Source organism: Prunus dulcis, chromosome 6 (genome assembly GCF_902201215.1).
Source record: "Prunus dulcis chromosome 6, ALMONDv2, whole genome shotgun sequence".
NCBI lineage: Eukaryota > Viridiplantae > Streptophyta > Magnoliopsida > Rosales > Rosaceae > Prunus > Prunus dulcis.
The window spans coordinates 14646617-14674599 of record NC_047655.1 but is presented as its reverse complement, the minus strand read 5'-3'; the positions used below and the strand labels follow the sequence as shown (position 1 = coordinate 14674599).

At 36.1% G+C, this 27983-nt stretch overlaps 1 protein-coding gene and 1 non-coding gene across 2 annotated transcripts; both read left to right on the top strand.

Annotated features, from left to right (window-relative positions):
• The first annotated feature begins 2963 nt into the window (after positions 1–2963).
• TRNAY-GUA lies at positions 2964–3056 on the top strand. Its single transcript has 2 exons — positions 2964–3000; positions 3021–3056. It is a non-coding gene; the product is annotated as a tRNA-Tyr (tRNA).
• A 16179-nt stretch (positions 3057–19235) lies between these two features.
• LOC117629756 (cellulose synthase A catalytic subunit 2 [UDP-forming]-like) lies at positions 19236–27122 on the top strand. Its single transcript, XM_034362347.1, has 14 exons — positions 19236–19819; positions 20969–21164; positions 21248–21477; positions 21610–21709; positions 21816–22002; positions 22312–22578; positions 22726–23071; positions 23221–23358; positions 23865–23990; positions 24153–24365; positions 24444–24717; positions 24826–25022; positions 25118–25468; positions 26108–27122. Exons 1-14 carry the CDS (start codon positions 19739–19741, stop codon positions 26687–26689), a joined length of 3288 nt encoding a protein of 1095 aa, XP_034218238.1. The 5' UTR covers positions 19236–19738; the 3' UTR covers positions 26690–27122.
• The last annotated feature ends 861 nt before the right edge of the window (positions 27123–27983 follow it).

Here is a 27983-nt window from a genome sequence, read left to right as displayed (position 1 = left end):
GCATCGGATTCACCTATGGATTCCCCGATGAGTCAAGACTCACCCATTGAAAAGGAGCCAAGGCCTATTGGGCGGAAGGCGGCGAAGGCGAAGAGAGGGAGTAATTCTAGCAAGAATGCATCTAAATTTTTGGAGGAACTTTCAAAGCACCAAGCTATGAGAATTGAAATGGACTTGAAACAACAAGAGCACGATATGGCTATTCAAGTAGAATATGCAAAAGAAAGGGAGTATGTACGCAAAGAAAGGGAGTATGTACGCGAACAAAACATTGAAAAAAAAGATCGGGAAACCATGGCCATGGATACAAACCATATGTCCCCTGAAACAAAACAATTTTGGAAGCTAAAACGAAGGGATGTTATGAGACGAAGACTTTTTCGTGACGATGGACCTAGCAACACGGATTGGTTAAATGATGAAAACCATTAAAATAGTTTGCTTGCCTTTCATGTCTTAGTTTACTTGCCTTTGATTTCATTGTATTTTTTGTTTTGTTTAATTCATGTATTTTATTTTATTAGTTGTATTGCTTTTCTTTTAGTGAATAAAGAAAATATTCAACAAAAATCCTTTTTATTCAAAACATTCCATACATAAAAAAACAAACCACAACCAAAGCATAAAAAAAAATAAACAAACCACAACCAAAGCATAAAAAATAAACAACCCACAACCAAAGCATAAAAAATAAACAACCCACAACCAAAGCATAAAAAATAAACAACCCACAACTAAAAATAATAAAGTATAAAAAAAAAAACAAAGCATAACTAAAAATACAACATAAACATAATAAATTAAAAACAACTTCTTCACTTCACTTCATTCACCTTCATTTCCTTCATTGCCTTTCACAGCCCATAAATGCTCCATCAAGTCAACTTGACGGTGTTCATGAATATACGACGATTGCATCTCCGTGTAGCGATCAATCATACGGGGCATGAAACTACCGTCTCTAACCAACGGTTCATGCTGCACTGGTTCTCCATTTGGCCCCCCTGGTTTTTCATAAATTCGTGTTAGGGCCGTGTCCATGGGATTTGGTTCATACACTTCATCAGCATCGTAATCATATTCATCTTCCACAATCATGTTATGGAGGATGATACAAGTCATCATTATACTCCTAAGCACCTTCTCGTCAAATAAACGTATCGCGCCCCTGAAATAGCCCACCGGGCTTGAAGGATACCAAAGCACCTCTCAACATCTTTTTTGTACCCCTCTTGATAGCGAGCAAAAAAAATTTTCTTATGGGATCGGGATTGTGGAATTGTTTTCACAAATGTTGTCCACCTAGGGTAGATGCCATCAGCTAGATAATACCCGTTCTAGTAGATGGTATTGTTAATTTCATATGTGATATTTGGGGCTTCACCTCTCAAAACATCATTGAACACCGGGGATTGACCTAAGACATTCAAATCGTTTTGAGATCCGGCAACTCCGAAGAAGGCGTGCCAAACCCATGTATCAAAACCAGCAACTGCTTCCAGGATGATACTTTTCTGCCTTTTTCTATTTCCGTAGTCCCCTTGCCAAGCAGTTGGACAATTTTTTCACTGCCAGTGCATGCAGTCAATGCTACCAATCATGCCAGGAAATCCTCGAGACTCAGCTTTTTGGAGAAGCCTTTGCAGGTCCCTGGGCGTAGGTCTGCGGAGGTAGTCTCTGGTGTACAAAGTTTCCACTGCATCACAAAATCGCACCAAACTCTCCAAAACAGTGGACTTCCCCATCCGAGCAATCTCATCCACCTGATCAGCAGATGACCCATACGCCAACATTCATATCACAGCTGTGAACTTCTGCTCTGGAAGAAGTCCCAAATTTCCAGCACAATTTCTCTTTTGAACAAAATATTCATCATAATTGCAAATATCATGCATGATTTTATTGAACAAATGGGGTTGCATTCTATATCTCCCTCGAAAATGAACATCAAAGTACAGAGATTGTGGGATAAAATAATCTTCCATAAGATTCTTACCCCGGGAATGTCTATGTCTGTCCACATTTGGGCGACGGCCTTCTCGTGAACCACGGCGACCCTGGTTTTCTTCCTCCAGCAGAGCAACTGCTATGCCAAGTTGCTCATCTAGTTCTCTCTGCGCCCTTTTGCTTGCAGTTCGTCTACGCATTCTTTCTCTAGTTTCTCGCTCTTGCCTCTCCAAAACCTCTTGCATGTCTACCATTGAGAATGGAGAATGAAATCTAAAATTTGAGAAATGGAAATGTAGAGAAGAACTGGTGTGGGAGGTATGAGCTGAACCTCTGATTTTATAGAAAAATGTACACAGATAGATATGACACGTGGCGCAATCTTAGAGGGTGAAAATCTTATTTGAAATTTGAAATTCAAATGAAATTTCAGATTTCAAATTTATCTGAAATTTGAATTCCGAAATGTATCTGAAATTTGACATTTTGAATTTATCTGAAATTTGAATTTTGAAATGGATCTGAAATTTGAAATTTATCTGAAATTTGAAACCGAAAATCTTATCCGATATGAATAGTATTGACACGTAGGAACCCAAAAATCTTATCCGAAAATATTATCCAAATTAATTGTTTAAGTAAACAAAGTTGTGAAAAAAACAAAAAAATGAATAGTATTTGACATGGCAAGTCTAAACTGCTGGAAACACACTTTGCTTGAGGGGGCTAGGGCAGCCACTATTCACGTGAATAGTAACTGCCATATGACTCCCCTTGCCATAGCAAGGGGCTAACTGGTGGAAATGCTCTTAAAAAGCATGTGCCCCATTGATGCTGTGAAATGAAACTCATCCTGTCCCACGTGAAAATTTTTAAATAATAAAAAATTTGGTGCCAAATGAGCCTAATTCTCAAAACTCAACAAGAAAGAAAAATGGCGGGTTTGAATCCAAACAACGACGCTTTGCATGGTCCGAAACAATAAGTAAAAATAAAGGCACACATTTAACATGAAACCGACCTTAGCTCAGTTGGTAGAGCGGAGGACTGTAGTGGGATCAATCCTTGTAGCTATCCTTAGGTCGCTGGTTCGAATCCGGCAGGTCGGATTTTTTTCTTTTTCCTTTTTTGTAAACGCTGTTCGACACAAATCCAATCTCCATTGCTCAAAGATCCAAAACCATCTCAAATTATTTAATTTAATTAGAAAATAATAACAGCATAGAATGTAATTAAATTTAAATAGTTTTTATATATCTATATTTATCTACATATATAAAGCAAAAGGCAGAGAATTGTGAAATATTCAAAATACCAGAAAATACCATTGGTATATTGAAACATTAAGAATTGAAATTATTAATCAAATGAGGATAATATGATAAATTCTTTTTTTATATGAAAAAAATTAAAATTAAAAACAAAATCATATAATATGTCCTACTTTTATAGAACATAACTACCCATGTTATTTTTTTATTTTAAAAATAAAATATAAAATATAAAATAAAACCAATTGGCACATGCGTGAAAATGGGCCAAGAGGCTAGTATATATAAAGCAAAAGGCAAAGAATGGTGAAATATTCAAAACACCAAAAAATGCACTTAGTTAATTCAAACATTAAGGATTGAAGTTATTAATTAAATGAGGATAATATGGTAAATTCATTTTTTTATATTAAAACAAAATTAGATAATAGGTCATATTTTTATGGAACACAACTACTCATTATTATTTTTTAATTCTAAAATAAATTTTAAATTTTAAAAAAAAACCTCTTACAGGCGCGAAAGCACGTGCAAAGAAGCTAGTATTTATTTATGCATATCACAATGTGAAAGTGACCAAAATTATTGACTCAGAAATATGACAGAGGATTGTGTATTGCTTATAATTCTCAGAATCTCACCCCTGTAATGTGTGTGTAGTAAAATGGTTTATGCATGGCTAGCAAACTGGGGAGGTTTTTAGGTGGGCTTGTTGTCCTAAGTAATGGATTGTAACTTTAGTTGGTCTTTTGAGTTTGTGCTGGCAAGAAAGTTACATGCAAACAAAGGTGGAGGTGGAACACATGCAGCTAATGGAATTATCTCAAGGGTTGAGGTGTTGCGATATTAACAGACCACTTGAATCAAACCTAAGGAGGAGTGGACGTGTGGAGGTGCTTGCATGTTATCTTTTAATCAATTGTTTGGGTGTCATTGCACTAAGACTTGTTCTTTTTAGGTGTCATCACTTTTAGGCTCATCCTTGCTTTTAGTATGAGCTAGAGGTCAGGGGGAGAAAAACAAGAGAGAGTGGTGATAAAATTCTCAGGGGGAGCTAGAGGCCATACGTAGTTTGTGTATGTTTACTTCACTTGGAGTTAGCTTTGAAAAAAAGGTGGGAAATTTCTTGGGAGTCTTCACAAAGATTGATTTAATTAGATTTAGTGAGCATTATATTATGTGTGATATGATTATTTGGTTAATGTTCTTGTTACAAATGAATGGTTTCCCTTGAATGTTTATATGTTATTGACTGTTTGAATAATGTTGGCATAATTAAATACATTGGTGATATTTAAATGGTTACATTGTTTTCATACAGTCCCGATCTCTTGGACTACAGGGGCCCAAGAAATTTGTGGTCACTCACCGTTTGATGTAAATTCAACGGTTCACTCACTCTTGCACTCCTTTTTAAAAACTTTTTTGAACCGTTTCATTAACATCCAACGGTGGGTGACCACAATCTCTTGGACTCTTGTGGTCAAAGAGATCAAGGTTGTGTTTTCATATATATGAGATATGTGAAAAGCATAATTATATCATGTCATATCATGGAAATTGGTTGGAGTTGGTGAGTTGAGAAAATAATGAAAAAAGGGTAATGAAATAATCTTTTGTGTAGTTGAGTCTAACTCTTGGTAGGTACTAGATCTCAGGGATCCCCCAGTGCTTATGATTTTTATTGGGTGATGCAAGACTGGCGACAGGGAGTTAGACAACATGACTAACAAAAGGGAAATTATGAGATGATTAAGATGAGTGTTAGTTCATATATATGGGCATTCGAGACCAAGTGATATAAGCATGGTATGGGACGTGTAGGTCTGCTTGTCTAGTTATATGAATTAACGGGAGTAGTTGAAGAGCATTCATGCACTGTTATTATTAGGGTTAATTACAGTTTAGTACCCTGTGATTACACCCTTAAGGCATATTAGTTCATATCTTTTCAATTTTAACAATCACATACCCCCGGTCTTCTAAATTTGTTACAATGTGGTTCTACCGTTAGAGTTTCCATCAGATCTCTCTATTAGTTGCCTACGTGGCACTGTGGATTCCATATTTTTCACATTTTTTAATTTTAAATTAATTAAAATATTAATAAAATATTAAAACAAAAAAATAATAAAAATAAAAATCTCTCTCTCTCTCTCTCTCTCTCTCTCTCTCTCTCTCTCTCTCTCTCTCTCAAGCCTCTCTCTTCCCTAACAAACCTCCATCATAAACACCAATCCCCTACACCCCGATCCCCAGCCACCACCTCCATCACAACCTTACTCACCCTCATCCCCAGCAAACCTCTCTTTCGTCTCTGCCATATATTTGGATGGGCCTCCGATTGTGCTCTCTCTCTCTCTCTCTCTCTCTCTCTCGATTTCTTCTCCTCTCCCCCCCCAAACGACCACCACCCATAAGCTCCAACCTCCATCCTCCTCCACAACCCGCAACCACAACCCCACGAACCCAGAACCCCAGCCCGCAACAACCATCATATATTATTCAATTTCATATTTATTTTAAACTAAAGATAATATTATTTTATCATCTAGGTTTTTCTAAAATTAGAAATTTTTTATTTTTTTTAATTATACATTATTATTCTCAAAGTATACTTTTTTTCATTGTTTTTAATAATTTTAGCCTTTAAAATATCATAATTTTAAAAAAAAAAATTAAAGACAAAAATTAGCAAAAAATATACTTGAAAAATAACTCACAAATTATTATTCTCAAATTGTCATACCAGACACGTTTTCACTATTTTTATTTTCTGAATCTGTTTTCCAATTAATCTACCAAACGCATTTTCAAATCCTAAACATGCAAATTCGTTTTCTCATTTTCATTCTCATAACATATTTTCAGAAAATATTCTCCAATAATGTTACCAAATGGGCCTTAATATTCCGAATACTTCCACTGGAAATTCTATTTGGGAGATGTTTATTTATTTGTTTTAGTGTTCTTCACATTTTAATTATAATTTTCCTTCAATTCTATAATTTAGGTGTGAATGACTTCTTAATCCAAATCCCTGAGTTGCGGCATGCCAGACTCTCATACTAACCAAAATCAATATCCATTCATTTAACTTAAATAGACATCAATTAATCAAATCAAAATTTATATCAAATTATAAATTAATCTAACTAATCATAATTGATCATATCGAGTCGTGTGTAGCATAATCTCTTCATACTCGAGTTTGTTCTAGTTTAACAATAAATTGTATTCTAACTTACTTTAAAAATTTGATCGATACAATATTTTCTTTCTTGACACAAGACTTAATCAATATAATTAATACAATTCAGATTTTATAAAGACTTGAGTTAGATTACATGTGATGGGATCAATGATCTTTTAGTGCATTAAAGTTGGTTTTTTTTTTAACCACGCAGTAGCTTAGGTTAGGAGGTTAGGTGGTTAGGTGGTTAGGTTTCCTTTTTTTTTTTTAATACGAATTTTTTATACCCGTACGCTAAGGGCTAAAGAAAATTGCAGGTTTCTTTTCTTCATTTTTTTCCCTAGTCCAAAATGACCTTGTTTTGGTCAGGAATTAAAACAAGAGATATTTAGTGATATACCCATTTCTAGCACTAATATTATAAATAAACTCTACACAATTGAATTCCTATAAACAAACCCAAAAAAAACCCAAAAAATGATAGCTAGCCTTATTGAATTTAATATTGATTATTAAATTACTTTGATGCCCTATTGAGTGCTTTGGGTATTTTTATGAGATTTTGGGGTTGGGCTTGTTTTAAGAAATTGATGGCAGTTTTGTAATTTATAAGAAGTTAAAAGCTTTTTTGTTATGTTGTAAATGGGTTTTGGGTGTGTTTCTAAAGTCCATTTTATATAGGGTATTTTTATAATTTGGGCCCCCATATTGGGTATAATAGTGAATCTCCCTTAAAACAATCGCGCACAGCAAAACACAAGTTTATTTTCGTTGAGTCTGAGTGAGAATTTTGTCAAACAGGTGGAGGGCACACCACAGACTGCGAAGGGGCAAATCTCCACCACCTCCATGGCTTGCTCCATTGAGGCACCTCCCCTGCGCCTACACAAGTCCGTCACTACTTGTACTTTTGAATTCCGACCAACTATGTGTATTTTTCTTTCAAAATCTACACGTTAAAAAATTGTCACTCCTATATATACTTGCAATGAAGAACTCATTAAGCCAATATATTCATGCTCACCTCAACCCGACTAGAGCACGAAGACCAAAAAGTAAGTTAATCGTGGCGAAAGATGAACTCATTGGAGGACTTGGTTTGATCGGGGTTCTTATTATTATAATAGAAAGGTTACACACAACCCCGACCCGCAGGGTGTGCGGGTTGGGGGAAGGCATAGGGCCCTAAAAAAATGGGGTCTCCTACACACCTCCAGTCCAATATGTATACTAGCAAAAAAGGTAATGGGTGAAACTAATGCTTTTTGGGCTTTATTTTAAACTTTTAGGGTATATTTTGTTATCTTTCATATAATGGACCTTTTTAACTTCAACTAACTAACTTACTTACCACCTAAGTTTGAAACTAATTATTATAATTTTGGTTCAAAATGAGGTAAGTGTTAAACAAAAAGGCCTCATTTTTCATTATTGTCTAGGGCCTCCAAAATCAATGGAATGGTTGCACATGTTATAATGAGTTTGGTCTAGTAGATAATTGTTTAAAGTGAGAGAGTATGTGTAGTATTGGAGAAGATCTCTTTATATATGGGAGATAGGTGCCCTCTCCTCCTTTTTTGGGTCGAAGGGAATGATATTTCGTTACGAAATAAAGTTATCTTGTCCTACCAGTCATGGAGTATGCCATTACCATATCTTTTGCATCATCCTCTGAATTAATGGTCTCCTTACTATGCTAAGATGATCTTCCCATAGGAGATTGAAATTGATCGCTCCACTTCGAGCAATATTTTAAGATGTACCAAGCATGATACAACTCAGAAGATCTATTTGGAAGCCTATTATAATTCAAAAATATGAATTTACTTGAAAGTACTATGCATGGGTTAAAGGAAAAATAAGTTAGTTCATAAATATAATTATGAATACAACATTAAGATATGAAGAATTGGCACTCACTGCATGACCAAGATTTGAGCCACTTATTGAGTTTGAGTTGCCTTTATTTCAAACTTCTCTTCTTCAATAGAGAGTATTGTTGGTTGATGGTCTTGATTTGAGATGCAATGGCTTGAGGTGTTTGAGATCTGGGGCAGCGCTGTTGGGATATAAACTTTTGGTAGACAAAATTCCAAAATGTTTTTATTTGATTGAATTTTTCCAATAACACCATCTTCACTAATCTACGCCCAACCTCTGTATAAAAGCTTTATCTTCTTGTGGTTTCAAATTTACACTTCTCTGGGGTTTTTGGGTCATCTTCAACAAAAATAAAGGGAAAATGAAAAAGATTGAATCATCTTTGTTAGTGATGGAAGAAGAAATTGATGTTGGATGAGTAGAGTTTTGGATGTGAATTATTAAACAAATGAATGGGTATTTATAGAGTTTTGGATCAGTAGAAAAGTAGAGTTTTTTTCAGTTTAGACAAATTAAAAGAAATTAAAGATTAATGGTAAAATGGAAATTTTTTGAATTTTCTATATGAGTGCATGCAGTGAATAAAAAAGCCCAACTAATGTAGAAAACGCATTCGGGCAAAGCCCACAAACGAGAGAGAGAGAGAGAGAGAGAGCCCATTGAATAATTTCAGTGCTCAAGTCAAGACTCAATATCAATTCAAATATGAGGTGAAATGAAACAGCCTTAAGAAAAAGCACTTGTTTAAACAGTGCTTTTAGCTGTTCACTCCGTACAAGCAAAGCACAAAAGACAAACGCAAGTGATAACTGGCGCTAGGTTGTAGTGCACTGTCTGGGGCCAAAGTATCTGCCCGGCTTTTCTCTCTCACTAGATTTTCTCTCTTCTGTATTTTCAGACTTCACTTTCCACCAAAGCAAACAACACGGAGCCAGCTGTACCTTCCTCTTTCTCACAAGTCTTTGTTATCCATCTAGTTAGTTCCCAACGGGAGGAGACAACCTCAAATGGGGGTGGGCCCACCCTATGGCCCCACACGGATTGGAACTTACTCAATTGTCTATGGACCCCATACTCACGTTAGCTCACGTGGCATGTGGCCATTTGACTAGGCAGCAGTTGATGAATCAATGGAAAGTTTTATTAATTCCCCTCCCCCCACCACTAATGATAATATTATTCACTAAAACAAACCAAACTGTTAGTTACCAAATTATAACTTTGAGATGATCTCTCAAAGCAAACCCTAAATGTCATGTTTTTGTTGATTTGTGTTTGACCCTCAGTTTTTTTTGGGGTAAATAAGCAGTAGTCTAAACTCAGTGACGGACCCATTATCTCTCTAACTTGGACAATACCTCATGTAGTTTTTCTTCTTCTTATAATTAGTATATTAGTCTTCAGATTTAGCTTAGCCTAAAATATAACAGTCCACCAGTAAGATAAATCTAACTCACCCCATCCTGAGTTCATTCATATTTAAATTACTATAAATTAATCTAATTTATATAAAAGTAGATTTAAAGTTGAGTACAAAGAGAAGAACATAATGCTCTAATCAATTCGCCCAACACGTATATTCTAACTTTTTTTTTTCAGTACATTAAAGTGAATATCATAATCACAATCATACTAGAAGGCGAATGCTAGAGTTTCACATGCACTCCATATGGGTTTTTTCCTTCGGATACACGTTGTGTAAAAGCAAGCAAGCTTGAAGGTTCCAATAAAAGAAGTAAAATGACAAAAAAAGGGTCAAAGCGTATACTTCGTTGACGTGTGTGATTAACAATCATTTACAATCGACTTTTGATAATGTAATTGTAATGTGTGCCTACCACAGATTTACAACTTAAAAAGGTGATTGTAAAGGTTATCAAACGTATTAGAAAAATATAATAAATAAATATATGGGCATAATAACCCTTTTTTGTATTTTATATATTTTAGGGTTTTAGGTGTATGCATTTTACCCACCGACAATCCACGCCCATGTGCCATGTGGCATGGAGCATGGGAAGGAGGGAAAAGAAGAAAAGCAAAAACATGTTATGCGGCAGCCGATTAAAAAATTGTAGTGCATGAATACTTAATCAAATAAATTATTAGCTTTGGGTGTTAAATGTGCAAGGCATAGGAAAATGAGAATATGTACCCTAATAAAAGGTAGGAGGTCAATAAGAATTATTGGCTAAGAGGATAGCAATGCATAAAATTAAATTAAAATAGTAAAATTTCATTTACAATGGTGTGATTTAGTTTATTGCAATAATTATAATTGTAATAGAGGGTGCTATGTGATGAACCCTAATCATGAGACCCATATACCAATAAATAATAGAAAAAAAACAACAATTAATACATTAAGTTGTTAAGAGCATCAACAATGATTATTCAATAGTTCAATAGTTCAATGTAATAGAAAAAATACTGCAATTAGATTTTTTTTTCTTTCAAATATTTCAATGGTACAATTTTTTTAGGGTTATTAAATTTATCCCTTTTATTTTATTTGAGTATGTAAAAAATTATGTAAGTAAATATAACTATTGATCTGAAGCTATTGAACTTTACCATTGCAAATACAACTGTAATTCAATTCAATAGATGCCAAAATAGTTCAATTTATATTGAACTATTAAACAACCATTGTGAATGCTCTACGAAGGCATTGTCCTCATTCATTGCATTTGGGATTTGGAACATTGGCTCATATTTATCTCTTGATCAAAACATGCATAAACCCCAAGATTTAGGGTTAAACATAATTTTCATGTATGTGTTTGCTTGGATATCAAAATTCGGTCCCTTTGTTTTTAATTTTGAAAATTTAATCCATGGTTTTTATTTGTTTACAAGGTTGGATTTAATTTGTTTACAAGGTTGGCCCTTTTTGTTCAATTTCATAAAATAGGTTCATTTGCTAAATTTTATAATTTTCCCCTAATGAAGATGACTAAAGCTCTTAAGTAATTAAAAATATTGAATTAAAACAAATCTAACTCTAATTTCTCAAAATTTTATGGAAAGGACCAACATTATAAACATCTTAAATAAAATAAAAAAAACTAAATTGCCTAAATTAGAAACACATGGATCAAAGTTGAAATTTGAGCAAAATAATAGGATAGAAAACATATTTAACCAAAATCAATTTGTAGCTCTATCCGTATTTCAATCCTGTAAAAACGTTTTATAAATAATAAAAAAATTCCATTCACACCCAACAAACCTTATTTTTTATTTTTTATTTTTTAAGAAAAGGCGATGGTATTTATTGAATAGGAAAGTAACAAATACAAAAACCAAGTTATGTAGTCAGGGATTAGGCGAGTGTCTCCACTCTAATGGGTTCGGATGTCAGGCTAACAAAGTAGCCGTACCCGCTCAACCGCAAGCGGCAACAGTAACAAAATTCCTAGTTACAATCCTCAAATAAGAGATCAACGACAAAATCTGGTGGTTCCTCGAACCAGGTGATGACTGTGCTAATATTCCGGCCAAAGCGTGCAAGCCAATCAGCCACCATGTTTGTAGTACAATGTATATGGGTCTGGAGAGAATCGCTCTTAAAAATAAAATTAGTGAAACCCTTTTCCACTGCCAACACTACACCTTCTCAGGCAGCTATTGCTTCAACTTGTGTGGAATAGATGTTGTCGACAGCATGAGGGAGATTCTCTGAACAGCATAAAAACCAGTCATGTATTCCCTGATCTAGAGATTGTGCTCTAGAACCACCCGAAGAGGAGCTAGTCCAAACACCAAGAGCAAAAGGGCAGTCTTGCAAAATATGGATAGTATATTCCATTTCATGTCAGCAAAAAACGCAAGACGTGTGACCTAACTGTGTTTTTTTAGTGCTGCTATTTCCATCCCTAATTCCTATTCCTCCATCCACTTTATCTTCGAAGTTTTAAAGACAAATTTACCCATTTGCAAAATGACTTCTAAGAGCATCTCCAAGGGAGATGTCAAATGCAAACCGTTGAATTTGAATTTGATGGCTTATGTGGCAATTTGGCACTTTGAAAAAAATTTAACTCCACCCGAAATGCCAAATATTATATTATATTATTATATTTTTAAAAGCAAATGGGATGCATAAAGTTTTAAAAGAGAATAAATGATAGTGGGGTCTATGACTAGAAAAAAATTAAAATAATATTTGACATCAAGCTTTTTGATATATTAATTTTAAAATATCTCTTCCAGCCTTCAAATCCGTGTAGGATTTGACTACTCAATTGGAGCAACTTTAACCTTCAATTTTTGTCATTTCATGTTCATGTGGCAATTTGACATATCAGTTGGAGATGCTCACTTAACCGTTTGACAAAAAATGAGATGATGTTGACTTATAATTTTTTTATGTAAAATTTCAAACCTTTCACTTTAACTTCAACCCATGAAGTCCATCTCAATACGAGATGATGTTTGCAAATACCACAAACAAACTAATGGCCTTCTCCTTCTACTATCTAGACATAACCCAAATCAAAACGTGACCCTAGCTCCCCCGATTCTTAACAACCAATGCTTATGTGTATATGCATCAAGCAACAATCACCAGTTGGTGCTATGAAGAGTGATCTTGATTTGACCCATTCTTCAACAAGATGTGTTGGCATGAGCCATAATTTAGGGATCCTGTGATCCCTGATTTCTTGGTGTAATTTATGTTATCTAATTAGAATAATTACCTAGTTAAGATTCCTTGTAATTAGTTAATTACTTTTCCTTGTAAGAAAAGTCAACTTGTACTTGTATATGTATCCTCCTCTTGAAGAAATATAATATTACTCTTGAAGAAATATAATATTAATCACAATTATTTGATCTTGTATTTAGTTTACTATAGAATGACTCACCTTTTCACACCCCTCACATAATCTTCCCCTCGCACACACCCTTAAATATCCAAAAAATAAAGATTTGGATGACTTTGGCTGGTGATGAACTCGCAATTTTCAAGAATTACTGTAGTGACTTGGGTGTTGTCATACCTAGCCTTGCCATCGTACTTGGCGTGTTACCAATTGACATGGTTGACAATTATGAGGGAAACCATATCAGAGGTTGTTTGATTTAGATTTGGTGTAGGAGCTCTCAAAGAGAGAGAAAGAGAAAGACAATTGATGAAATGATCCATTCAGAGAGAGAAAGAGAAAGACAATTGATGAAATGATCCATTCATAAAAAAAAAAAAAAAAAGGGACATGACCAAGTACAATCCTTATTGAGATGGTAGCTACATCAACAACTTGAAACTTTCATTTGAATGGTAAATTACTCAAATAGTCCTCAAACTTGTACGCGATTTATATTTTGGTCCATAAATTAAATTATTAGTCCACATGGTACATAAACTCTATTTTAATCGCTTATTTGATCTAACCGTTACGTTTTCTGTTAAATGTAACCAAATTTTAGGGGCAAATACGACTTTTCATAATTAACAAATAAAATAGGGTTAAAATAAATACAAAATTAGAAAATAATTGAAGAAAAAGAGAGGAAAAAATCATGAGACCCAAACCCCCTCCCTTCGATTTCTTCTCCCCTATTCCAATTACTACGTTCCTCCAAGCAACCAACAATTCCAAACTCCACAAAATCCTTGTGGGTTTCATCCCATTTTTCACTTTGTCCAAGTCCCTCCAAGGAATCCCAAATTCTAAATTCCCCAAAACCTTTCTGGGTTTCATCTGTTTTCTAGTTTGGTCCAAGCCTTTCAATGCTTTGGACAATTTGCTTGATTGCTTTATCGCCTCTAATGCCAACTAACTTCCCAGCCAGCACAATATCCGGCTTTTCGGCTTTGGCATTGTTGTGGGTCTTCTTGTTTCGGGGTTTTGAGAAGTCAATGACTTCATGGGGTTGAAGAAGAAGAGGACCCTTCATCCAGGGAGCTGTGGGCGCTTTAATACAAGCGTCAGTGCTTGAATTAGGCTCTGATGGAGGTTGAAGAAGAAGAGGACTCTTCATCCATGGAGCTGTGGGCGCTTTAATACAAGCGTCCTTCGAATTCGGGGTTGTCCTGGTGGAGTTGAGTGAGAGAGAATTGGGAGATTTTGAGGGAATTGGGTTAGTTGGTTTGGGGTTTTGTGGAGGTTTTGAGTTTAAGGCAGATGAGATGGGATTGTATGAATGGAATCGTGGGTTTGTTGGGAGGGGGAGAGGGTTTGGATGGCTGTTGAGTTGGGGTTTTGGATTCGTTGGGATGAGATTTGTGGAAGATTTTTTTCTTTTCTGTTTCTGTAGTTGCTAGCTTGGGTGGAGGGTGGGGAGGAGCTGGGGTTTTGGGTTCATGGGGCCTGGGGTGGAGGGTGGTTGTTGGATGGGTTTGGGTGGGGAATGGTTGTGGGATGGGTTTGGGGGTTGGAGCTTGAGGGTGGTGGCCATGGGGGAATATGGAGAGAGAGAGTGGCCATGGGGGAATATGGAGAGAGAGAGAGAGAGAGAGAGAGAGAGAGAGAGTTTTTATTTCATTTTTCATTATTTTTTTATTTTTAACGTACGAAATGACCAATTTGCCCTCATATTTAACAACAATATTGACAGAATGTAACGGTTGGATCAAATGGGCGATTAAAATAGAATTTATGTACCATTTGGACTAATAATTTAATTTAGGGACCAAAATGTAAATCGCGTACAAGTTTGAGGACCATTTGAGTAATTTACCCTTCATTTGAATCTAGTGTGAGAACGAAATCAAGAGTATAATGTATAAAAACGCACATACATATTAGAAAATTTATGTTTGTTTTTAACTCTTGAAAATATGAGTTGTTTATATACAGGCTTAAGTTGTGTGGATGAAACATTTAGGACATTTCATATTGTAATTGAAAATGGACATGTGTTTTTTTAGTATAAGCATAGTCTAAACTAGAGGGAGGGGGTTTCTCATACACACACAAAACAAAGATGTCATAGGTGTTAGAACCTGAACCTCTAGTCTATAAGTAAATGCCCTTTTTTAGTGAGCTAGGCCTTATTAGCAAAATTGATACGTTTCGCTTTAGAATTGTGTAGGAGTGAATAAATTCTTATTATTGAGTATTGGACGAGTAATTTGACAGTGAAATTTTAATAGAAATGAAGGATCATACTAGTTGCCCGCCAATACTTTGTTTTTCAAGATACCCATAAATTTTTTTTTTTTTTTTTTTTAAAAACTGAAACAGGGTTGCTCTCTGGCTACGTGAGGAGAGCCGTGCATCAATATTAGGGTTTCCTTACAATTCCAGCAGTCGCCGTCCTCCTTGATTTGACAGCGCTCATCATCTTTGTCCTCTCTCGTAGCCCTGTCTCAGATTCAATTGGCACCGATCTTGTCTATCCCTCCGGTCCTGACTGGTTGGGTTTTTGGTTAGGTTTTGGTTTTCAGTCTCTTCAGCTCACTACCGTCATCGCGATTGGCCTCCTCTTCTCATGTTGTCGTCATCATCATCGCCCTTGCACGCTCTCTCAATACCCTTGGGGCTAGTGCATTCGCATTGTTTTGCTCTCCCGTCATTTTGCCTCCCCTTGTTCTTTAGCCAAGTCTTGGGCTTTGGTGTTTTGGTGTTTTGGTTTCCTTGCAATTGGGGCTGGCCTCATATTTGCTCCTGCCATACTCGCCATCTTCTCTGGCCTCTGACTGCGATGCTACCATTGCTGATATTGAACGGTCCTTTGAGAGTCACTTAGTTCTCACACCACATGAACATAGTCCAGTTGCGGCGTCCTTTGGTAGTGATATCTTGGTTCTAAGGGTAGATTTCGTGGATCCTAAGTGTCTATGTAATGCTGCCTATTCCGATAAGCATATGGAGATCGGTCTGGAAGGGTCTCCTAGGAGCCTTCCTTAATCTTTATATGGAGCATTCATGGGCTTGGCATCGGGCGAGTGCTTTAACACCTGACATCTGGATTTAGGTTAAGTGGTTGAGGCCTGTTTTGTTTTGTTTTGTTTTGTTTTTTTTTTGTGTGGCGTTCTTCTATGTTATTATCTATCTCAGGATACCTTTTGATTCTTCGCCTGCCTAAATGACTATGATATTTTCATAGGAGGTTTCCTTTCCAGCATTGAGATGATATGGTGTGCCTTTGAGGGTTTTTTTTTTCTTTAGTTTTTTCTTTTCCTGGCATGTTCGTTGTGTTTGTTTCTTCTTTTGTGTTGTCCTTTGCAGATTATCTCTTTTCAGTGCCAATTGAAGAGTTCTATTTTCTTTGGTGGGTTTTGGATTGAGTTGGTATGCTTCTGTGAGGCTCCTCTTCTGTCATTGTTGGAGTCTCTCTTAGTATGCTCTATGTCGGGTGTTTCCACTATTCTGTGGTTGTACAAATGACTATGGTTTCATAGCAGGATTCTTTTGACAGTCCTTATGTGTTGATGTGCTCTCATGGGTGATCTTTGTATTGGGTTTCTTTTTTGTTTTGTTCCTTTATTGTAGCGGTCCAAAGTGACCTGAATCAGACTCTCTTGTTAGTCCATGACATGTGTGATACTCTTTCTTTCCTTAAGGTTTGTCCTATGTAATTTTCCTTAGAAGGTTTTAATGAGACCACTGTATCGTATCGCTCTATGTATGACTTTGATTCTATAAAATGAATTCTCTTTCTAAAAAGGATACTCATATTTTCTCTTTGTCAAATTGAATAAATTATTAATTATATATTATTTTTATCGTAATATAATTACAAATATAAAATGTTTTAACTTATGAGTCAAAGTTTGAGCCGACGAGTCGAACTAAAGCCTAACTCGAGTTGTCTCATGACAAAATACTAATAATTCATGAGCTTTATGAACTCAACATATCAAAGCTAGAGCTTGATAAACAAGTCGAGTTTGACTTGATTTCTTTATTTTCATTTATTTAAAATTTTGGAGACAAGCTTGACTGAGCTAAAGACGAGCCGAACTCAAATTGCATTGAGTTAGTTTACGACCCAAAATGTGAACCATGGCCTTCACAATCCTTGATATCTTGCAATGAAAAATTAAGAGCAACCCATATTACTATCTTCTTTTTTCTTAATGAGAAAACCTGTCTGCCTATCTTAACTTTGTTAATTCATGCCAAACTTGTGGTTGTCCTTACTTTTATTTATTTATAGAATCAACGATAATATTTATTAATAATGAGGGTGAAGTAAACAAATATAGGAAAAAACCATACTACATCCTAGATGATTAGGCGAGCTTCAAGTGGGAGCAAGAACCTAGTTACTAATAGAGCGCCCATCGTCTCCTTAGGATTCGTATCCGTAAAACCCTACTTGTTACAATCCTCAAAAAGTGCATCCATCAAAAAATTGGGTGGCTCTTCAAACTATGAAACTGGCTCTCTCTATGCAATGCAACTCTTGCCAATTGGTGGGTTGCTTCGTTTGTTAATTCATGTCAAATTCATAATTGTTCTTATTTTTTAGTGTGAAAATTAGATATAGAAAGTAAAAAATTTAATCACTCAATACCGTGGATGTTGAAATAAATGTTGAAAATCTTAACACATGACATGTATTAAAAAGTGCATGAAATATTCCATAAAAGAAAAAAAAGTGAGCCATAACCAAGTGAAAAATGGTTGTAACCCCATATAATTAATAAAGCATGGCATAACATTTGCAAGTTCAAAGAATAAAGACCACCTTGTTATTGCAATTAAAAAAAGAAGGAAACAAACTAAAATTTGCCATATTTGCAGAAATATGAAGTGGAATAGATTCAGTGGTTTGTGTGGTGGCAACATTTGTAAGATTTTCTCTCACTCACTCAAATGCATTACACATATAGGTATTAGCTTGATTCCATTCTAGTACAATCATTCCTAGACTTCCTTATTAATTGCTTGCCAAACAAACCCAAATTACTAGCCTACAACAAAACCACAACCTATTGCCCTTTTGTTTTAAATTTATATATATTTTTCTTTCTTTGTTGCCACTGCCAGCCACAAGTTAGCTCTCATTTGCAGACACACATCTAGAATTTATCTACCAGTGAATTATGAAAAAATCACACATTTTCTACAAAAAAGAAAAGAAAAAGAGAGAGTAAAACAATGAATTTGTGAACATGCCCGTTTGAAATTGTTTTTGTAGAAAGCAGTTTTGCTAATAAGAATTGTTTCCAAAAGTGCTTCTATTAAAATAACGTAAAGGTTTTATTAAAAATAAAAGTGCTTATTGTGTCAAGTACTTCTTCAGAAAATACTTTTATGATCGATTAATAATTTTAAATTTTTTTACCAAAATAATATTAAAATTGCTTTTAATATTTTCTAAAACACTACCAAACATGCCCGTATTTATTTGTTAGTGCAAAAATAGGAAGAATAGTTATTTAATTTACACTTAAAGCACAGTCAAGACATGATCTACGCCGCGTGAGCAGATCCTACTTCCTGGCTGTCTTTATTTTCTTCTTAGCTCTCTCTCTCTCTCTCTCTCTCTCTCTCTCTCTCTCTCTTTCTCCGTCTCCATCCATCGTCTACAGTAGTAGTAATAATAGTCACTGTCACTCCTTCTGTCCTCCATTTTCTCTGTGGGGATTTTCTTTTTTTGATGCCAAAAATAAATGAACCCAAAAATACTTTTATTCATTTATTTTGAGGCAGTTCTTTTTTTATTAAATACACCGAAAACGAACACCAACCCTGAAAAAAAAAAATTAACACTTGAAGAAGTTGAACCGAGCAAAGTTATTAGTATTTGTAACTTACAAATCAGAAACACAGACTAATTATTCAGGAAGAGAAAAGAGAAAGGGACATGATAATATTTGCTCTGTTTTTTTTAATTATAAATATTTTTGTTTCTGATTTTTCTTACCAACTCCGGTGGGGGCACAACTCAGCCCCACCACTGCAATCTGGGCCCCACTTACCTCATTCACTATGCTTTTCTCAATCACATACATAATCATACATTACATTTGCTGATCTGCATTTTGCTGTAACATTTTCATCTCTCTCTCTCTCTCTCTCTCTCTCTTTCTATTTTCTCTCTCTAAACCATTCATTATCTCCTTCTCTCCTACGCTTCGTGATTTTCCACTTACGGAGTCCTCACACACCCTCTCTCTCTTTCTCCAAGATTGGTATATTTGGCAACACAGATTGAGACCACGCAGGTGACAGAGGAGACTTGGCTTGCTCAGGAATCAAATTACAAAAGCCCACGCGGAAGACTCTCTTTTTAGTGTTTTCTTATTATAAAAAGCATCTCATATGTGGGTGGGGTTTGGGTTTCTTGTGATGGGAACTCACCATAGTGGGTCTTCAGAGTAAAAGTGGATCTTTTGGGCGAGTTGGGGGCCAGCAGACTCAGTAAAAGATCTGTTCTTGACTTGGGTATTCTAGATTTGAGCAGCTGGGCTTGTTGGATTCAACACTCGCCTTCTTCTTCCTTACTCTTGTGGTGGTGTTTTTTTTTTTTTTTCTGGTGAACGATGGATACAAGAGGTAGACTTGTTGCTGGTTCTCATAATAGGAATGAGTTTGTGCTGATCAATGCAGATGAGAATGCACGGGTAAGAGCCCCTGGAACCCCTCAGTTTTATGTTTTTCTTTGTTTTGAGGATACCCATTTGTGCATTTTGCTGTTTTCTAATCTGGGGTCTAGTGCAAATGCTGTCGATTAGGGTTTGTGATGGTGTTTGATGAATCTTGTAAACCTTTGCTTCTGATTTGAACTTATGTTACAAGTTTGGGGGTTGCACATTTTTTTCGTCATTATTGTTTTTGTTTCTGTTATTGATAGAAAGATCGTTTTGGCTTATCTATTTATGCATATTTTGGTGTTCTATTTCCCCTTTAATTTTACTCATTTCCAAGATGAGTCCTTCAAGTTGAAATGCAGCAGCTTTGTGTGCTTTCTGACCGAACAAAACTGATTTGATAAGGGGATTTAGATTCAGCTTCTGTTGTGCGGTTTTATCTTTATCTTCTAAATTTTTTGGTTAATTATTTTAGAAATTGGTTATTTATTGACAATGTAATTGGAAATGGCGTTGTACGTATATTGATGTTGGAATTTTGATGAACTTATGTAACAATTTATTTCTTTAAGACATTTCAGAAAATTATTCTTGAAGATCTTCATTACTGAGATCCAAGTCTTGTATGAAATCATTCACATGTATCTCTCTTTTCTCTACGGTAACCCATAGACAAAGGAAGGGACAAAGTAGGTAGTAGTCTTTTAACACAGTCAGGGAACCTGGGGTTAAGAAAGCAAACGTGAGCTAAAACAAATAAAGTTATTTATTCTTTATTTTAGAAAAAATGTTTTCAAGAAACAGTAGTATATAGTGGAATTATTGTTTTGATTGGATAAACTGGTTAAAAAGTGAAACAAAGTGTAGGAAATTTAGCTTAATTGGACGTTGTGGAATCATTTTGCGGAACTTTTAAACTTTTATCTGAAGGTGTTACTTGTTATTAATTTACTTTGGTTTTGAAAGTGACAAACTGATCATTCACCGCAATGATAAAGTTTACACATAACTGTGCTTAACTTGGTTGGGAAGGTTCAGAAATTCCCCCACTAAAAAATGTAATGTGCATTCGCCTCACCGTCTGTATTACATGTTTGGTGGATCTATAGAGCCGATGGAAAGACGAGAATTTATATTACATCGTAAGCTGTCAACCTTATTATTGCCTTTTCTGTTTTGCAGATAAAGTCTGTACAAGAATTGAGTGGGCAAATATGTCAAATTTGTGGGGACGAGATTGAGATTACAGTAGATGGAGAGCCCTTTGTGGCCTGCAACGAATGTGCTTTCCCTGTGTGCAGACCTTGTTATGAGTATGAGAGAAGAGAAGGAAATCAGGCTTGCCCTCAATGTAAAACCAGATACAAACGAATCAAAGGTGAGTCCATTTTTTTATATGCAGCTACTTCAATTTGACACTGAATGTGAAACTTTTAACTTAACTAGTGACACAACTTCCAGGTAGTCCAAGGGTTGAAGGTGATGATGAAGAAGATGACATTGACGATTTGGACAATGAGTTCAATTATGGGAATCTTGATACTATGGGTCCACATCAAGTTGCAGAGGCTGTGCTGTCTTCACGCCTTAACATTGGCCGTGGTTCCGACTGCAATGTCAGAATTCCCACACACTCAGAACATGAATCTACCCTGGGTTCTGAAGTCCCACTCTTAACCTATGGCGAGGAGGTAAATCAGTCAGAATTCGCAAGCCATCTTTTTAATTTATTTATTTATGTGTGCATGCATGTCAGTGTATGTCCTTATGGTTGTGTGCTGTGATTTGATTAAGCCTTATGGTGACACTTTTTGTTGTTTTAGGATTCTGAAATTTCTGCAGATCGACATGCTCTTATTGTTCCTCCCTATTTGGGTCATGGAAACAGAGTCCATCCGATGCCTTTTCCTGATCCATCTCCTTGTAAGTTATTTTTGTTGTCAAATTGCATGATGTTGTGTTGTGTTTATGCATGCTTGTAACTGTTTTTATTCCTCAAGTAGTAATCTTAGCACTTTGAATGTCTTAGTGCAACCTAGACCAATGGTCCCTAAGAAAGACATTGCAGTCTATGGGTATGGGAGTGTTGCGTGGAAAGACCGAATGGAAGAGTGGAAGAAAAAGCAGAATGACAAACTTCAGGTTGTAAAGCATGAAGGAGATAACAATGGCGGAAACTTTGGTGGGAATGAACCGGATGATCCTGATTTACCCATGTAAGTGACCATCCAAAACTTATACAAGGAAAAAATATTTATGCAGTTAATGTTGCGATAATTACTGACGAAGAAACGTGAGGATTATGGAACCACGTACAAACGCGCACACACACACAGACAGAGCACTGTGTTCCTCCAAAGTCCAATCCCCTCATTGTTTGTAGGTGCTAGTTACCAATGATGTTAGTTGATTGTTTATACTTAATGATAGGGATTTTGTCAAGTATTTTTGGAAAAATGAATATGTTTTCCTGCATTATATCATGCAACGTATATTTACAAGATTCATTTGATATACTTTATCAGGATGGATGAAGGCAGGCAGCCACTTTCAAGGAAGTTACCCATCCCTTCAAGCAGGATAAATCCATACAGAATGATAATAATACTCCGCCTTGTAATCCTTGGCTTATTTTTTCATTATAGAATTCTCCATCCAGTGAAGGATGCATATGGCTTGTGGTTGACATCAGTCATATGTGAAATATGGTTTGCTGTATCATGGATTCTGGATCAGTTCCCCAAATGGTGTCCAATAGAGCGAGAAACATACCTAGATCGGCTATCACTTAGGTTGGTCAACTTATTTAGTGTTGTGTTGTCTTCATTTTTGCCCTTATTTTTTTTTGTGGAAGAAAGTTTTGCATTTTCCCACTTGCTTTGGGTATTCCCAAATAAGTAGGAATAAGTTTCTTCATCATTTGCTCCTTATATTCTCAGGTACGAAAAGGAAGGGAAGCCATCTGAATTAGCGAGTGTAGATATCTTTGTTAGTACAGTTGACCCTATGAAAGAACCTCCGCTAATCACTGCAAACACAGTTCTATCCATCCTTGCGGTTGATTATCCAGTTGATAAAGTTGCGTGCTATGTATCGGATGATGGTGCTGCCATGCTTACTTTTGAAGCTCTTTCTGAGACATCTGAATTTGCCAGGAAATGGGTTCCTTTTTGTAAGAAATATAGTATTGAGCCCCGGGCCCCAGAATGGTACTTCTGTCAAAAGATTGACTATTTGAAAAATAAAGTTCATCCAGCATTTGTTAGGGAAAGACGTGCAATGAAGGTTTGTGACTTTTTTCATGCAGTTTCTTGTAAAGAATTGAGTGCATTGTTTTTCAAAAAATCGTTTTCGGGTTTTTTTTATTTTCTCTAATAGTTCTGGTAAAATACCTTAGAGGTTGCATAAATAATTTTATTCTAATTTTTGTGCAGAGAGAATATGAAGAATTTAAAGTTAGAATTAATGGCTTGGTAGCCATGGCACAAAAGGTTCCTGAGGATGGCTGGACAATGCAGGATGGGACTCCTTGGCCTGGGAACAATGTACGAGACCATCCTGGCATGATTCAGGTGGGATTATATTTCTTTTTTCAAGTTATTGACTGCTATTTTTGATAATACACTAAAAAAGATGTGGCATTTTTTGTTTCTCATATTTTCTTTTTGGAAGAATTGTGTCAGTTCCAAAGTAATTCTTCTCCTGAATGCTGTTTTTTAGAATTCTTGGTTAATATTTCTTGAGAGTCAATGTGCCTTTGGATTGCTGAGGATGATTATGTGTAATTGATACACGCACATATATATATAAAATTTATTTATTTATGTTTTAAGGCAGTATTGCTGTACCACATATCAAGAGCATACACAAGTTCGAGCTTCTTGCAGAATTTTCAGTTAGTTGTACCTTTTATTTGCTTTTTGGTAATTGCCTTTTTTGTAGTTAGGGAGGTTTTCTCACGTAATTTTATCATAGATGTTTGACACCCGTGCTGCAATGGATAAGTGTGTGGGATTAGGCATGATACAATATATTGATGGTCTGAAGAGTACCAAATAAAGATTATATTCATTTACAGGTCTTTCTTGGTAATAATGGTGTTCGTGACGTTGAAGGATGTGAGTTACCTCGTCTGGTTTATGTTTCTCGTGAAAAGAGACCAGGGTTTGATCACCATAAAAAGGCCGGTGCCATGAATGCTCTGGTAAGCCTTAACTTTTTTCCTTTTGTATCTATATTACCTAAAGTTGACTCCTTTTCCTTTTTTTTTCTTCCATTCTTTGGTTATTTTTTTCGGCAATCCTTTTTTATTAGGATGTTTATGGCTCAGAATTTACAACTTTTTCCCCTTATTTTATATCTAAAGATACGGGTCTCAGCAATTATCTCGAATGCTCCTTATCTTTTGAATGTGGACTGTGATCACTACATCAACAATAGCAAGGCAATCAGAGAATCCATGTGTTTCATGATGGACCCTACATCAGGGAAGAAAATTTGCTATGTGCAGTTCCCACAAAGATTTGATGGGATTGATCGTCATGATAGATACTCCAATCGGAATGTTGTATTCTTTGATGTAAGTATGTGATTTCTTTTGATTTGATATTTTATCCTCTTTTGCTACTGGAAAGGCTAATTTTGGTACTGAAAACAGATCAACATGAAAGGATTAGACGGTATACAAGGACCAATATATGTTGGAACTGGGTGTGTTTTCAGACGGCAAGCTCTTTATGGATACGATGCACCTACCAAAAAGAAACCCCCCAGCAGAACCTGCAATTGCTGGCCAAAGTGGTGCTGCCTCTGGTGTGGGTCTAGAAAAAACAAGAATGCAAAGTCAAAGAAAGATAAAAAGAAGAAATCGAAACAGAGGGAAGCATCAAAGCAGATACATGCACTTGAAAATATTGAAGAGGCAATTGAAGGTATTGGTAGCACCAACTATCATTCTTGTATTGGTGTTTCTTTATTTCTTTATCTATTTAAAGTTTTAAGTTTACCCATCCGATGACTAAGTTGTGCTCATATTGCAGAGCCAAACACCAATAAATCATCCAATATGTCCCAACTGAAATTGGAGAAGAAATTTGGGCAGTCCCCGGTCTTTGTAGCCTCTGCAGTTCTGGAGAATGGTGGAATACCTCATGATGTCAGTCCTGCATCTCTCCTGAAAGAAGCCATCCAAGTCATAAGCTGTGGTTATGAAGATAAAACAGAATGGGGAAAGGAAGTAAGTAATTCTGAAAGAAGTTTAAAGTTTTGTAAACTTACTATCCTCAAACCATTTTTATTCACTTATTGAATCTAATTTTGAATCTCAAACAGGTTGGCTGGATATATGGTTCTGTAACTGAGGATATTCTGACAGGATTCAAGATGCACTGCCATGGATGGCGGTCCGTCTACTGCATACCCAAGCTTCCTGCTTTCAAAGGATCTGCTCCTATTAACCTCTCCGATCGTTTACACCAAGTTCTTCGGTGGGCCCTTGGATCTGTTGAGATTTTCTTGAGTAGGCATTGTCCAATCTGGTATGGATATGGGGGTGGATTGAAATGGTTGGAACGATTTTCCTATATAAACTCAGTTGTGTATCCTTGGACCTCCCTTCCCTTGATTGTCTACTGTAGCCTGCCAGCCATCTGTCTTCTGACTGGGAAATTCATTGTTCCTGAGGTAAGTCCATTCTCTCCTTTTCCTGTTCCATGCAGGAAAGATGCCTAAATGTAACAAATATGTGGTATGAGGGTTTGAGCTGCATATAGGTCTCAAATACGAAGTTTTGGGGTCTCTAGCAACATATTGAGCTGGTTGAATGTGCTAATTTGATTTCTGATTATTAGAACCAAAATTCCATGATTATATGCTTTTAACTATACTTGACTTTTAAAACTTGGTGGCATTCTGCTTAAAGGAATTTCTCATGGTAGAATGGCTAAACCGGAAAAAACTTTGTTGGGTTGTGATCTTTTTACTGTGAGTTGTGTGCAAAAGTTAAGTGTATCATTATCAAGCTTAAACCACTTCTTCAAGTTCCTCTGGAGTATGAAGTATGTGAGCAAAATTTTACTATATTGGATTAAGAATAATTAAAACATGTGAGCTAAGAGTGCTTTTAGTTGTTACTGTATTTATTCTTGCTAAATCACTTTAACTGGAAGGTTGTTACACTTGCAATGCCTACCATTGTATTATTCCCTCACCCTTTAATCCCTATGTTTTTAGTCCAAAATTACATCCTTGACACAGCTGATATAACTCGATTATGTTAATCATGCCTGTTCTAACTCTTGGCTTCTTAACTTGAATATGTAGATAAGCAACTATGCCAGTATTATTTTCATGGCTCTCTTCATATCCATTGCTGCAACTGGTATCCTTGAGATGCAATGGGGTGGCGTTGGGATAGATGACTGGTGGAGAAATGAGCAGTTCTGGGTAATTGGAGGTGCTTCATCACATCTGTTTGCTCTCTTCCAGGGTCTACTCAAAGTTTTGGCTGGTGTTAACACAAACTTCACAGTTACATCTAAGGCAGCAGATGACGGAGCATTTTCAGAACTTTACATCTTCAAGTGGACATCATTGTTGATCCCTCCCATGACTTTATTAATAATAAATATAGTCGGGGTTGTCGTTGGTATTTCAGACGCCATCAATAACGGCTATGATTCATGGGGTCCATTGTTTGGTCGGCTATTTTTCGCCTTCTGGGTCATTATGCATCTCTACCCCTTCCTCAAGGGCTTACTGGGTAAACAAGATAGGATGCCCACCATTATTTTGGTTTGGTCCATTCTGCTGGCCTCAATATTAACTCTTATGTGGGTTCGAGTCAATCCATTTGTGTCAAAAGGTGGCCCTGTGTTGGAGGTTTGCGGGTTAAATTGTGATTAGATACATGAATAAAGTCTTAGGGGTGGTTTTCAGTTCCAGTTAATTATCTTTCTGGAGTTGCAGAAGTATTTGTTCCTCCGATTACAGACATTTCATACTGTTTTCCACATTACCAAGAGGAAATTTTGAGGGATGAAGTCTATAGTTTAGGGGGGTGTGTAGATAAAGAGGGCCGGGGGACGACACATTGTTATTTGTTCTATTAATTCTTTTATTACATTCCTGTGGGTTTTAGGGTTTTTCCTTTTTTCTTTTTTGGGTCCTCACTCGTTCTTGCTTGTATTCTAATTCCTAAGTGAGCACTGCATTATTATTTGTTATATTCCCATGCCAACTTTGGGGGTTTCATACAAGTGTCTTAAAACGAATTTCTTGTTCACTTTAGTCCTTGTTTTGAGGTGGAGTTATTAACGTGATGCAAGTTGTTTTCTTTTCTCCTGCCTAAATTTTGTCATGCCATCGTCTCAATCTGTGGGTATAGGCCCTAAATTTTATTGGTTGAAAATCCATTTAAACCTGTTTAAACATCACTGCCACAAACAAGGCAGCTACAGCGATTTTTAGTTTCGTGATTAAGTGCCAAGCAGAATCAGACGTGATCGCCAGTTCTCCAGATTAATCCCTTCAATATGACTTTAGCTCAAGCAGTAGTGGACCAAGTACTATAGGTCCTTTTGGAATTTGGTTCTTCACACACAGCTAGCAACTGCTCCTGACTGAGATGAGAGTTATTTCTGAAAATGGGCGCACAACTGCTGGTCCTGCAGACGGATTCTCCAGCTAGCCTTGGCAAGCATGCATTGCCTAGTTTCTCTGAGTTTTTTTTTAAGGGTTAACTACATAAAATCCTCAAATTTTCGGGTCATTTAAAATTGGTACCTAATCTTATAAGACCCTAAAACATATAGGCAGTCGCAAAAACCCTACACCCAAACCCATAAATTATCATTATCGGTAAATATTAGATAGGAGCGACAAAAATTAGGAGAAAAACAAGGAAATTTTTAGTGAAATTTTAGAAGATGTTCATTTAGTCAATCTATTATTTTTAGAAACAAGCATTAAAGGAAATTTACTGCATAGCACTAGGATCCCACCCAAACCCCACCACCACCTTACCACTAGCAGCCCCAGCACCAGCATCACACATGAGGTTACTGGTACCACCGCCACCATTAACATATTTACCAACCACCGTCACTCATTTATGGATTGATGCCTCTAAAAAGATTAACATCAAATTTTCTGTTTTAAATTTCATACTCTGCTTAGGGCTCGTTTGTCGCTTATCTAG

What these genes read in the sequence shown, in the direction of transcription:
- LOC117629756 (XM_034362347.1), top strand. Translation starts at nt 19,739, where the DNA reads ATGGATACAAGAGGTAGACTTGTTGCTGGTTCTCATAATAGGAATGAG. An exon ending in ACCATCCTGGCATGATTCAG is followed by an intron (nt 23,359 to 23,864) that starts GTGGGATTATAT and finishes ATTCATTTACAG; the next exon opens with GTCTTTCTTGGTAATAATGG. An exon ending in GGAATGTTGTATTCTTTGAT is followed by an intron (nt 24,366 to 24,443) that starts GTAAGTATGTGA and finishes TACTGAAAACAG; the next exon opens with ATCAACATGAAAGGATTAGA.